Raw genomic sequence first — 11,433 nt, forward strand, 5'->3', positions numbered from 1 at the left:
TTGATGGAGAAGGAAAATAGCCCATCACGTTATTGGTGTCAGTAGAATAGTGGCCCTCAGGGATAAATAGCTCCTTCAATCATTGTAGTCAGTAGGATAGTAGCCCCCAGGGGAGAACAGCCCTTCAGATCATGGATGTCAGCGGAATAGTGGCCCTAGGGGAGAATAGCCCCTCAAATTATTGGTGTCAGTGAAAAAGTGTGCCCCCCCCCCCCCAGGACAGAATAGTCCCTCAAATCATTGGAGTCAGTGGAATAAGATCTGCTAGGAGAGAATTGCCTCTCAAATCATTAGTGTGAGTGGTCCCCAGGGTAGAATAGCCCCTCAAATCATTGCCATTAGTGGTACCAAAAGGTCCCTCAAATAATTGAAGACAGCAGAATCATGGCCCCAGGGAAGAATAGGTCTCCAAATTGATGAGGTCAGTGGCATAGTAGTCCCAAGAGGAGAATATTGGTGTCAGTGGGATTGTTGCACTTGGGAAGAATAGCCCCAATATCATTGCTGGAAGTGAGATTGTGGCTTCAAAAAGGAGAATAGATCCTCAAATCACTGGTGTCAGTTGGATAGTGATCTCAGGGATGACTAGCTTCTCACGTCATTGGAGTCATGGGGATAGTGGCCACCTGGAAAGAATAACCCCCCAAATCTGTTAGTGGCCCCCCAGGAGAGAATAGCCTCTCAGATCAGTGGTGTCACCAACAGTGGTCCCCAGGGTAGAATAGCCCCTCAAATCATTGCTGTGAGTGGTATAGTGGTCCCCAGAAGAGAATAGGTCCCTCAAATAAGTGGGGACAGCAGGGTCATGGCCCCAGGGAAGAATAGGTCTCTAAAATTGATGAGGTCAGTGGCATAGTAGTCCCAAGAGGAGAATATTGGTGTCAATAGAATTGTTGCCCTTGGGAAGAATAGCCCCAACTTCATTGCTGGCAGTGGGATTGTGGCCTCAAAAGGAGAATAGATCCTCAGATCACTGGTGTTAGTTGGATAGTGATCTCAGGGATGAATAGCTTCTCATATTATTGGAGTCATGAGGATGGTGGCCTCCAGGGGAGAATAGCTCCCCAAATCATTAGTGCTAGTAGCACCCTGGGAAGACTAGCGCCCCCCCCCCCCCCCCAAATCTTTAGGGTTAGTGGCCCCCAGGAGAGAATAGCCTCTCAAATCAGTGTCATCAGTGACACAGTGGTCCCCAGTTTAGAATTGCCCCTCAGATTATTGCTATTAGTGGTATAGTGGCCCCCAGGAGAGAATAGCCCCTCAGATCATTGGAGACAATGGACCCCAGGGAAGACTAGCCCTTAAAAATCATTGCCGTTAGTGGGCTCATTGCCCCAGGGAAAAGTAGGTCCCAAGAAAATAGCCGCAGATCATCTGCATCAGTAGGATTATTGCCCTTGGTAAGAATAGCAACAAAATCATTGATGGCAGTAGAATCATGACCCCAAAAAAGGAGAAAAAGCTCCTCAAAATCAGTGGTTTGGAGACACCAAAAGGAGACTAGACGATCAATTCAGTGGGATGGTGGCCCCTCAGAAGAATAGCCTATCATTGGTATCAGTAGAATAGTGCAATCTAGAGGCAAGCAGCTCCTCAAATCTTTGCTGGCCATGGGATAGATGCCCCATGTGGAAAACAGGTTTTCAACTGACTAGTGTTAGTAGAAAAGTGGGCTAAGGGGGCGGAAGCTGACAATCTGATACAGCCAATCAACAATCCTTCAAAAAAAAAAAAAAAAAAAAAAACCCCACCATTGTGTGTGTGTGTGTGTGTGTGTGATAATATGGATGCATATAATAATACCCAGCACTATACAAACATGGAGGAGGGCGCTTTTTTTTTTTTTATTATTATCTTGTTAAATGTTGGCCCTTTTTGTTTTCTACCATGCATTAAAAGAATGGCGCACCTCATCTATCAGTACAGGCCCCCGGCAGACATGAATAGTACTTCATACTCTATCAGGATTGGTTCACTCTCCAGGGGCCATTGTTGATGGCATTCCATGATTCTTAAAGGAAACCAGGTGTCTGTCTTCTATCTCCTAGCACATGGGTGACACCATCTCTCCAGCTCTATTGTCATCTATAGTCTTTTGCAGTTTGAAAAGCACACATTCATGGAGGAAAAAAAAAAAACACCCACACACAGCAAACAACTTAAAATGAAATTTTTGATCACTTTAATGAAGAGGAAGCTTCAAAAATAAACAGCAGACCAAAGAAAAAAAAATATAATAAAAAAAAATATGGTCACAACAGGCCCCCCCGCACATACAGGATGTAGTGACCCCAAAAGTAGGATGTGGTGGGGGCTATCTAGTCCATGTCCTATCAGCAGTGCTCATACACACACCTCTCAAGGAACAAACATTCATAAAAGTCCAGCAATAAAAACTTAACAGGAAGACGTCCAGACCACACAAAGAAGAAAAAAAAAAAAAAAAAAAAAAAAAAAAGTTTTTAACCTGACATTCTGATCCTTTAAAAACTGACTTGTTACCCAAGTAACTGGGATGAACACCACAGGTGCCAACCAATAAAAATAAGCACAGCGCCTCCCAAAAGCGCTATCCATTGTTGTCCTTCCTTCGCCATATTAAAAACCATATAAAACCCCCTTGAAGCAGCTTAAAATATATTTAAAAAAAAAAGCAGATAAAATAATTCTTAAAAGTGTTTTCATATTTCAGGAGGGGTTTGTTTTACTGACAGATGAATACATCAGGTGCCTTCGAGGGATAGCGGCGAGGACCGTTCTGTACAGAACTCTCCCCTTATGGAGGCTTCCAAGCGTCTTAGACATATATAAAAAAGGAACTGATGTACTGAGAACAAAAAAAAAAAAAAAAAAAAAATTAAATAATCCACGAGTATTAAAACCACTAGCTGGTAAAAACGTTCATCATATCTCAGTCTCGGTAATCCTCAGAGCCGGTTTAGGAGGTGCCAGGTGCAGATTCTCTATCGTCGTGTTTCAAACGCTTCTTGGCACGTATTTCATTCATAGCTTCCTCGATGGAGCGCGTGTCTCGCTTGTTCGCGACGGGAACTGGAGGGAGGAGACAGAATTGCAGTTAAGAAACCAATGATGTGGTGAAGACGCTCTTGTTTATGCCAGGTATTCAGGAAGGCTTGAGTTGCATGGCCCTCCTTGATGAATGTTGTCCTCACACATACAGTATATGACATGGCCCTCCCGGAGCAACACTTATATGCAAGGACAGTATTGATTAGGCGGGGCATGGCATACAAGTGAGGACAGTATTGGGGAGGAATATGGTATGCAGTTGTGACAGTATTGATCAGGGAGGGCCGTGTCATATATGCAAAGACGGTATTGATCAGGCAGGGCATGGCATTCATGACATGGCCCTCCCTGATCAATACTCTCACAACTGCATACCATGTTCCTCCCCAATATTGTCCTCACTTGTATGACATGGCCCTTCCTGATCAATACCGTCCTTAAGCCTGTATACCATGGGCCTCTCTGATCAATATTGGTCACCCCAACTGTATGACAAGGACCTCTGATCAATGCTCTTCTCACATCTGTAAGACATGGTCCTTCCTGATCAATACTGTCCTCAAGCCTGTATGCAATGGGCCTCTCTGAACAATACTCTACTCATACCTGTATGACCATAATGGCTTCATGCCTGTAGGACATGGCCCTCTGATCCATACTGGCCTCCCCAACTGTATTAAAAAGGACCTCTGATCAATTCTAGTCACCCCAAATCTATGACATGGCCCTCTCTGATCAATACCATCCTCACCCCTGTATGCCAAGCCTGATCAATTCTCTTCTCACATCTGTATGACCTGGCCCTCTGACCAATACTGTCATACCACCAACATACCATGGCCCTCTCCGATCAATACCGGTCATCCCAACTGTATGACAGGCCTTCTTGGATCGATCGTAGTAAAAAACGCAATGGGCGTGGTCCTGATGACCAGTATCGTTGGTCAATTCAGGTAACAGGTTACCGGCTCACCTAATAGGGTGGTGTTCCTTATCAGAACAAGAGGAGAAGTAGTCAAATAAAAAGAGGAGTGGGAATTCTTGGATCGATACCATCCTCACCCCTGTATACCATGGCCCTCCCAGATCAATACTGTGCTCACACCTGTAAACCATGTCCCTCTGATCAACAATGGTCACCCCCACCTGTATGACATGATCATCCCTGATCAATACGTTCCTCACACCTGTATGACATGGTCCTCTCCAATCTTTATGGTCCCCACCCCCTATATTAACTGGCTCTCCAGCTTCAAAACTCTGACCCGAAAGTTACATATGCAGGAAAGCAGAACTTCACTTGTTCTGGGTCACCAGCTCAGAGGATTAAAGACCAATGACAGACAGCGAACTAGCATCTGCAGAAACTAAGGTTATTAATGGCAGCCCCACGTTTCGCTCAGCACAGGTCACCTTGGTTCATTCTATAACATTTAGCTGAAGTGCAGCCAAAATAAAAATGCAGAAGTCCATTATTTAGGAAGTCACACTTGTCACAATTCTCCTCCCCACCCCCCCGAACAGTCCTTACCGCAGCCGTAGGCCTTGTTGGCTTCCAGAGTGTGGGCAGCATCCTTGGCCGCTATCTTCCCGATCAGGTGACTGTATTTGTCCTTGTAGTCAGTGTTGGGGTTGACGCAGGATGGACCTCTCATAGCATCAGCTTCTGCCTCCTTCTGGGCTCGTTCCTGCCAGAACAAGATCAGCATCACCAGGGACCGTCAGTTATAGGTGGAGAAGGAGGAGTAAGTATTCTAAAACCCCGAGAGCGGCCCCAGCACCCCCCCCCCCCCAATAAAACCCCGAGAGCGGCCCCAGCAATCCCCCAATAAAACCCCGAGAGCGGCCCCAGCAACCCCCCAATAAAACCCCGAGAGCGGCCCCAGCAGCCCCCAAATAAAACCCCGAGAGCGGCCCCAGCAGCCCCCAAATAAAACCCCGAGAGCTGCCCCAGCAGCCCCCAAATAAAACCCCGAGAGCGGCCCCAGCAGCCCAAAAACCCCGAGAGCGGCCCCAGCAGCCCAAAAACCCCGAGAGCGGCCCCAGCAGCCCAAAAACCCCGAGAGCGGCCCCAGCAGCCCAAAAACCCCGAGAGCGGCCCCAGCAGCCCAAAAACCACGAGAGCGGCCCCAGCAGCCCAAAAACCACGAGAGCGGCCCCAGCAGCCCAAAAACCACGAGAGCGGCCCCAGCAGCCCAAAAACCACGAGAGCGGCCCCAGCAGCCCAAAAACCACGAGAGCGGCCCCAGCAGCCCAAAAACCACGAGAGCGGCCCCAGCAGCCCAAAAACCACGAGAGCGGCCCCAGCAGCCCAAAAACCACGAGAGCGGCCCCAGCAGCCCAAAAACCACGAGAGCGGCCCCAGCAGCCCAAAAACCACGAGAGCGGCCCCAGCAGCCAAAAACCACGAGAGCGGCCCCAGCAGCCCAAAAACCACGAGAGCGGCCCCAGCAGCCCAAAAACCACGAGAGCGGCCCCAGCAGCCCAAAAACCACGAGAGCGGCCCCAGCAGCCCAAAAACCACGAGAGCGGCCCCAGCAGCCCAAAAACCACGAGAGCGGCCCCAGCAGCCCAAAAACTACGAGAGCGGCCCCCCAGCAGCCCAAAAACTACGAGAGCAGCCCTAGCATCCTATTCTTGGGGAGATGGGACACAAAGTATAACCAAAACATTTTGGATAGCGTGGAGAGAGATTAGAACCAGTCTGGTTTTTATTGCCGTCTGTGCCTGTCCCCCCCCCCCACCCCACTTTAGAGGGATGTCCTCTCACTTACTGTGGCTATGGAACAGGAAAAGAAGTGAAAACTCCCAAACGGGACACAGATGGCAAAATGGACAGGAGTTCTAACCCTCCCATTTACTCCACTTAAAAGGGAAAGTTTTGCCTTTAGTTCTACTTCAGCCTTTCACTGACCCCCTCCCCATACTGATGGCATCAAGAAAAGTAGGCTTTGATGCCCAGCCGCCACACGAGTGTTCAGTGAGGTGCTGAGAGTGAGCTCAATATATACACACCCAGCGCACTGACAGCTCTTTGTCACAGCTTCTGATCAGGACCCAGCGGGAGGAGTTCCTGATCATATGACAGTTAGAGAGACAATGATAATGAAGCTGCATGACCACTGCCGGGTATTATAAAGCCCACTTAAAGGGGTGGCAGGAGATTGCATTAAGGGGATAAGCAAGAGGAGTCAGCTCCTGCACATATGGCTGCCCTACAGTGTATACATACATACTAAAAAAACAAAAAAAAAAAAAAAAAAAAAACAAAAAACACACACACCCCCCAAATCCTTGCCACATAACCCCCTTCCTGGCAGCAAGAGTCAGCCCTTTAAACCTTTCGCTGCCAGGTCAGACCCAGTACCAATACACCCTTAATGTACTCCAGGCTGTGCTTGCCCAGCTGCAGGTCCTGAACCAACATGGCAGGTGAAAAAAGGAGGGGGAGGCGAAGAGCAGACACGTCCGCCCTTCTTGCTGCGACTCAGAAAGCAACGTCTATGACGTCACTTCTGGGTCAGCCTCCCAGTGAATGTATCTATTGCAATTCGATCTGCATTACATTTAGTGTATCCCAGAGGAGACACGCAGGGGGTCTTAGACCCTGCGTGTCCCATTAAACAGAACCGGTCACCTAAAAAGAACGGTTGAAAAAAATATATAAATAGATCACTTACCAGCTCATTCCTTTTCTAAATGAACACACTTGCTCACTGTGTCCATTTGTGAAGCATAGTAATCCGTTTACTAGGCTTCAGTTTGTGAATGAACAGGAAGCCGCTCAGAGTGTACTTCCCCATTCATTCACGGCCCCGTGCAGCTGAGGCTGCAGAGAAAAGGCAATGAGTGTTTGAGCTTTGGGGCTGCACACACCTATGATCCTGAAAGAGGGGAGGCAGCCACATGCTCCTCCATACTTCTGATGGATGAGTAGTGGAATAGTATGTAGCGGGGTTTTAGTAAATTAACCCACAATAAAAAAAAAAAAAAAAAACCACACACACACTCTAAGCAATAGCCCCAGACCTCCTTCCAGCAGGGAGACTCCACCATACCTTTAATTTCTTCTTCTCCTCCGCCTTTGCCGGGTCCCACTCCTCCCCTTTCCGATACGCTTCCAGCTCCTCATCACATGGAGCAAACTCCTAGAAAGTGGAAATCTTCATGAGAGGTCGGAGAGAACACAGTCATTACCAGAAGACGCCAAACCAAACACTCACCTTCTTAAAGATCATCACGTATCTGCTCTCCTCATCCTCTCCAAAGGAAAATGAGGTCAGACCGGCCACCTCCACCACGTCATGTCTGTACAGGAAGAACAAGACTCATGAGCGAGGAGGGGAGCAAAAGGGAGCAAGAGAGAGGTGTGGGGGGGCAAAAAGGGAGCAAGAGAAGTGGCGGGGGGGGGGGGGGGGCAAAAAGGGAGCGAGAGGTGTGGGGGGGCAAAAGGAGCGAGAGAGGTGTGGGGGGGAGGGGCAAAAAAAGGGAGTGAGAGAGGTGGGGGGGGCAAAAAGGGAGCGAGAGTGGTGTGGGGGGCAAAAAGGGAGAGTGGGGGGGGGGGGGCAAAAAGGGAGCAGGGGGGGGGGGGCCGCAGGAAAAAAGGGAAAGGGCTATACTAACAGTATGCTGCGCTCAATCTTCCCCATTGGCTGAAGCTTCTTCTTGGTCTGTGTGCTGTCCTGAATGAACTCCGACACCACCTTCTCCATCTAGAAGAGAAATAAAACACCTGTGTCACCAGGAGGACAAACTCGTATCTCCTTCTATATGTGTCACCCTGCGGGACGAGGGTAGGTTGATGTCGGAGGTCACTCACCCGTTTCCTGAACTCCAACTTCTGCCTTTTTTCATGTTCTTGCATCTTCTTGAGGCGGGCAGCTTGCTCTGTAGACAAACATGGTGGTAAATTGCAAGAAGACAATATTCGGTATACAGAATACAAGAAGTCTGATTTCTCATTTTGAAATATAAAAAAGATACACGGCGATCCCCCGCCAACGCCAAGGGCACTTTCACTTTTTTTTTTTTTTTTTTTTTAAATACTCCCACTGGCCATTGTGACACAAAAAAAAAAAAAAAAAAAAAAAAAAAAAAAAAAAAAAAAAAAAAAAAAAAGGTATATAATAATAATAATAATATTATATAATATAATTATTTATAGAACATAAGTTTGGAGACCCCTACTGTAGGGAAAGCGTGCAAGAATGCCTAGTGTAGATCCCCCAAATTAGCCACTAGGTGCCACCATAGTCAAGGTCAGGATCCCTCGCAGTGAGCGTGGGGCATGTAGTTGCCTAGGTAGTTGCTAGAAGTCCCCAGAGTAGGGAGTAATGTGTTACCATAAGTAAGGTGTTGCCTGTCTCAACCTTTTAGGAACCCTTTGGAGTGTGGGAGGAAACCCACGCAGGCACAGGGAGAACATGCAAACTCCAGGCAGGTAGTGTCGTGGTTGGGATTCGAACCAGTGAGCCTTCTTACTGCTAGGTGAGAGTGCTACCCACTACACCACTGTGCCGCCCCAGAAATGAACAGGTGCTGGGTGAGGCTGCTATTGGGGGTCCATCGGTGTAAGGCCTCAGGGTGGTATGGTGGGTCAAATCACTGGTGATGCTGGGTAAGGCCAAGCCAGGGGTGCTAACGCATTGGTGCCCAGGAGGAGGGGGAGGACCCTGCACTCATAGTACCTGGGACATCTAAGAGGACCATCCAGTGGAACAAGATATATATTTAATAATTAAATAAAAAAAAAAAAAAAAAAAAAAGAAAAGTGTCTCCTCCCCCATCATGTGGTTGGTGGTGCACATGAAGAACACACACAGGCCAGGAGACAGTTAGGGCGGGGCACAACTCCAGGACTTAATTTGACGTTGAAAATGCTCATTTGAATTTAAATAAAAATAAATAAATTGCCTTCTTCCCTCCATGTGGTCCTCTGTGTGCATGACCACCACTACCATTAAAACTCCCTCACTGGCCCTTTAACTATACAATGACTGGCAGTTCCAGCAACCAATAAGGAAGCAGCTTGCTTTCTCAGGAGGAGGTGACTTCGGCCTGGCTACTTCCGCCCTCCTCCAGTCCCACGCCGCTGCTTTTTAAAATTCATCAAAACAGTGTCACGGATTTCTAAATACTGTATTTCGTTATATAAGCCGAGTTTACTGGTAAAAAAAAAAAAAGTGTAAAACGCAAGACTTCGGTGGGTGTAAAAAGATGTCCGCTTTGCCGCCTTCAGACTGTAGGCTTAGTGTGGCCGAGGGGCGGGTGTACCAAGATGGCCGCGACGGAGCGTCACTAAAGGTTTCACTTTCTGATGGGTAGCAGCTAGCACGCCTCCTCCAATCCGACTGAAGGACACGGCAATGCTTCAACCAATCACAAACAGAGTGCGCCACGCTTTGGGCAGAGAGCTAGCCAATCAGCCATAAACAGGAAGAAGCGTCTCTCCTGGATTGGCCGGGCTATCGTCCTATAGTAACAGCCAGGGCAAATCCCTCCTAGCGACCAACCAGCCTATGTAAAAGTAACAAACCCCCCTCTGGTTGGCCGAATAATATGACGGACAGGCGCCCCGGCCAATGGAGAGAGGCTCTGGCGCCGGTTCGGCGAGAGAAATAAATAGAATAAAATAAAAAAACAGCGGGCTACAGCGCCACCCTGCGGGCTCAGTGACCCGAATACCCGGGCCCAGCCGAACTCCTCCAACTCCTATCACGCCACCGGGCTCACCTCGGGCCTTCCGCCGACTCTCCTGGTCCCCGACCTGAGGCGGCCGCTCCATGGAGCTGAGAATAGAGCTGAGCAGGTCCGCCATCTTGGATGCTAGAAGCGGCGGCGCGCCCGCCTTATATAGGAGCGCGCGAGGCTTAAAGCGGCAACAGCTGTGGTGGGGCGGGGCTTAAAGGGGCAACACAAAGTGGGTGGGGCCACCACACTGTATAGGAAGGAAACACAGGATGACCCTCTCTGCTAAACCCTTCATTTTTTTCAAAATTTTAGGTCTTTTTTTGTATTTGTTTAGCAAAAAAAACGAAAAAAAAAACCACAGAGGTGATCAAATACCACTAAAACAAAGCTCTATTGGTGGGAACAAAATGATCAAAACTCTGGGTAGAGTGTAGCATGACCGCGCAATTGTCATTTAAACAGCGACAACGCTGAAAATTGTCCTGGGCTGGAAGGGGGTGTAAGGGCCCGGTATGGAAGTAGTTCATCACATGAATTCCAGCACTCCTCTCCTACATGTAAAAATCTTTTTCTTTTTTTCTTTTTTTTTGCTAGAAAATTACTCAGAACCCCCAAACATACATGTTTTTTTTTTTTTTTCTTTTTTGTTTTAGCAAAGACTCTAGAGAATAAAACGATGGTCGTTGCAAATTTTTACGTCACACGGTATTTGCGCAGCAATTTTTCAAATGCATTTTTTTGGGGGGGGGGGGGGGACAGTTTAATAAATAATAATAATAAAAAAAAAACACAGTAAAGTTAGCATCATTTTTTGTGTAATGTGAAAGATGATGTTACGCCGAGTAAATAGATACCCAACATGTCACGCTTTAAAATTGCGCGACAGAGTAACACACAGAGAGGGGGACTGTACCACACATAGAGGACACGGGGAGAGGGGGGGACTGTACCACACAGAGAGGACACATGGAGAGGGGGGACTGTACCAAACAGAGAGGACAAAGGGGGACTGTACCACACAGAGAGGACACGGGGAGAGGGGGGCTGTACCACACAGAGAGGACACGGGGAGAGGGGGGGAACTGTACCACACAGAGAAGACAAGGGGAGAGGGGGGGGACTGTACCACACAGAGAGGACACGGGGAGAGGGGGGGGACTGTACCACACAGAGAGGACACGGGGAGAGGGGGGGGACTGTACCACACAGAGAGGACACGGGGAGAGGGGGGGGACTGTACCACACAGAGAGGACACGGGAGAGGGGGGGACTGTACCACACAGAGAAGACAAGGGGAGAGGGGGGGGACTGTACCATACAGAGAGGACACGGGGAGAGGGGGGGGACTGTACCACACAGAGAGGACACGGGGAGAGGGGGGGACTGTACCATACAGAGAGGACACGGGGAGAGGGGGGGGACTGTACCACACAGAGAGGACACGGGGAGAGGGGGGGACTGTACCACACAGAGAGGACACGGGGAGAGGGGGGCTGTATCACACAGAGAGGACACGGGGAGAGGGGGGGGACTGTACCACACAGAGAGGACACGGGGAGAAGGTGGGACTGTACCACACAGAGAGGACACGGGGAGAGGGGGGGACTGTACCACACAGAGAGGACACGGGGAGAGGGGGGGACTGTACCACACAGAGAGGACACGGGGAGAGGGGGGGACTGTACCACACAGAGAGGACACAGGGGGACTGTA

General features: G+C 48.9%; 1 protein-coding gene across 1 annotated transcript; it reads right to left on the reverse strand.

Annotated features, from left to right (window-relative positions):
• Window positions 1-2,159: 2,159 nt before the first annotated feature.
• Window positions 2,160-9,906, reverse strand: SPAG7 (sperm associated antigen 7). The gene is made up of 7 exons (XM_073623057.1): window positions 9,763-9,906; window positions 7,850-7,917; window positions 7,654-7,742; window positions 7,254-7,338; window positions 7,089-7,178; window positions 4,562-4,718; window positions 2,160-3,051 (listed from the first exon to the last, which is right to left on the reverse strand). Exons 1-7 carry the CDS (start codon window positions 9,845-9,847, stop codon window positions 2,939-2,941), a joined length of 687 nt encoding a protein of 228 aa, XP_073479158.1. The 5' UTR covers window positions 9,848-9,906; the 3' UTR covers window positions 2,160-2,938.
• Between the last annotated feature and the right edge of the window lie 1,527 nt (window positions 9,907-11,433).

This window comes from Aquarana catesbeiana, linkage group LG03 (assembly GCF_042186555.1).
Source record: "Aquarana catesbeiana isolate 2022-GZ linkage group LG03, ASM4218655v1, whole genome shotgun sequence".
NCBI classification, from domain to species: Eukaryota; Metazoa; Chordata; class Amphibia; order Anura; family Ranidae; genus Aquarana; species Aquarana catesbeiana.

Coding starts and splice junctions, on each gene's coding strand:
- SPAG7 (XM_073623057.1), bottom strand. CDS start 9,847: ATGGCGGACCTGCTCAGCTCTATTCTCAGCTCCATGGAGCGGCCGCCT. Junction 7,918..9,762: donor GAGTCGGCGGAAGGCCCGAG/GTGAGCCCGGTG, acceptor GTTTGTCTACAG/AGCAAGCTGCCCGCCTCAAG. Junction 7,743..7,849: donor AGTTGGAGTTCAGGAAACGG/GTGAGTGACCTC, acceptor TTTCTCTTCTAG/ATGGAGAAGGTGGTGTCGGA.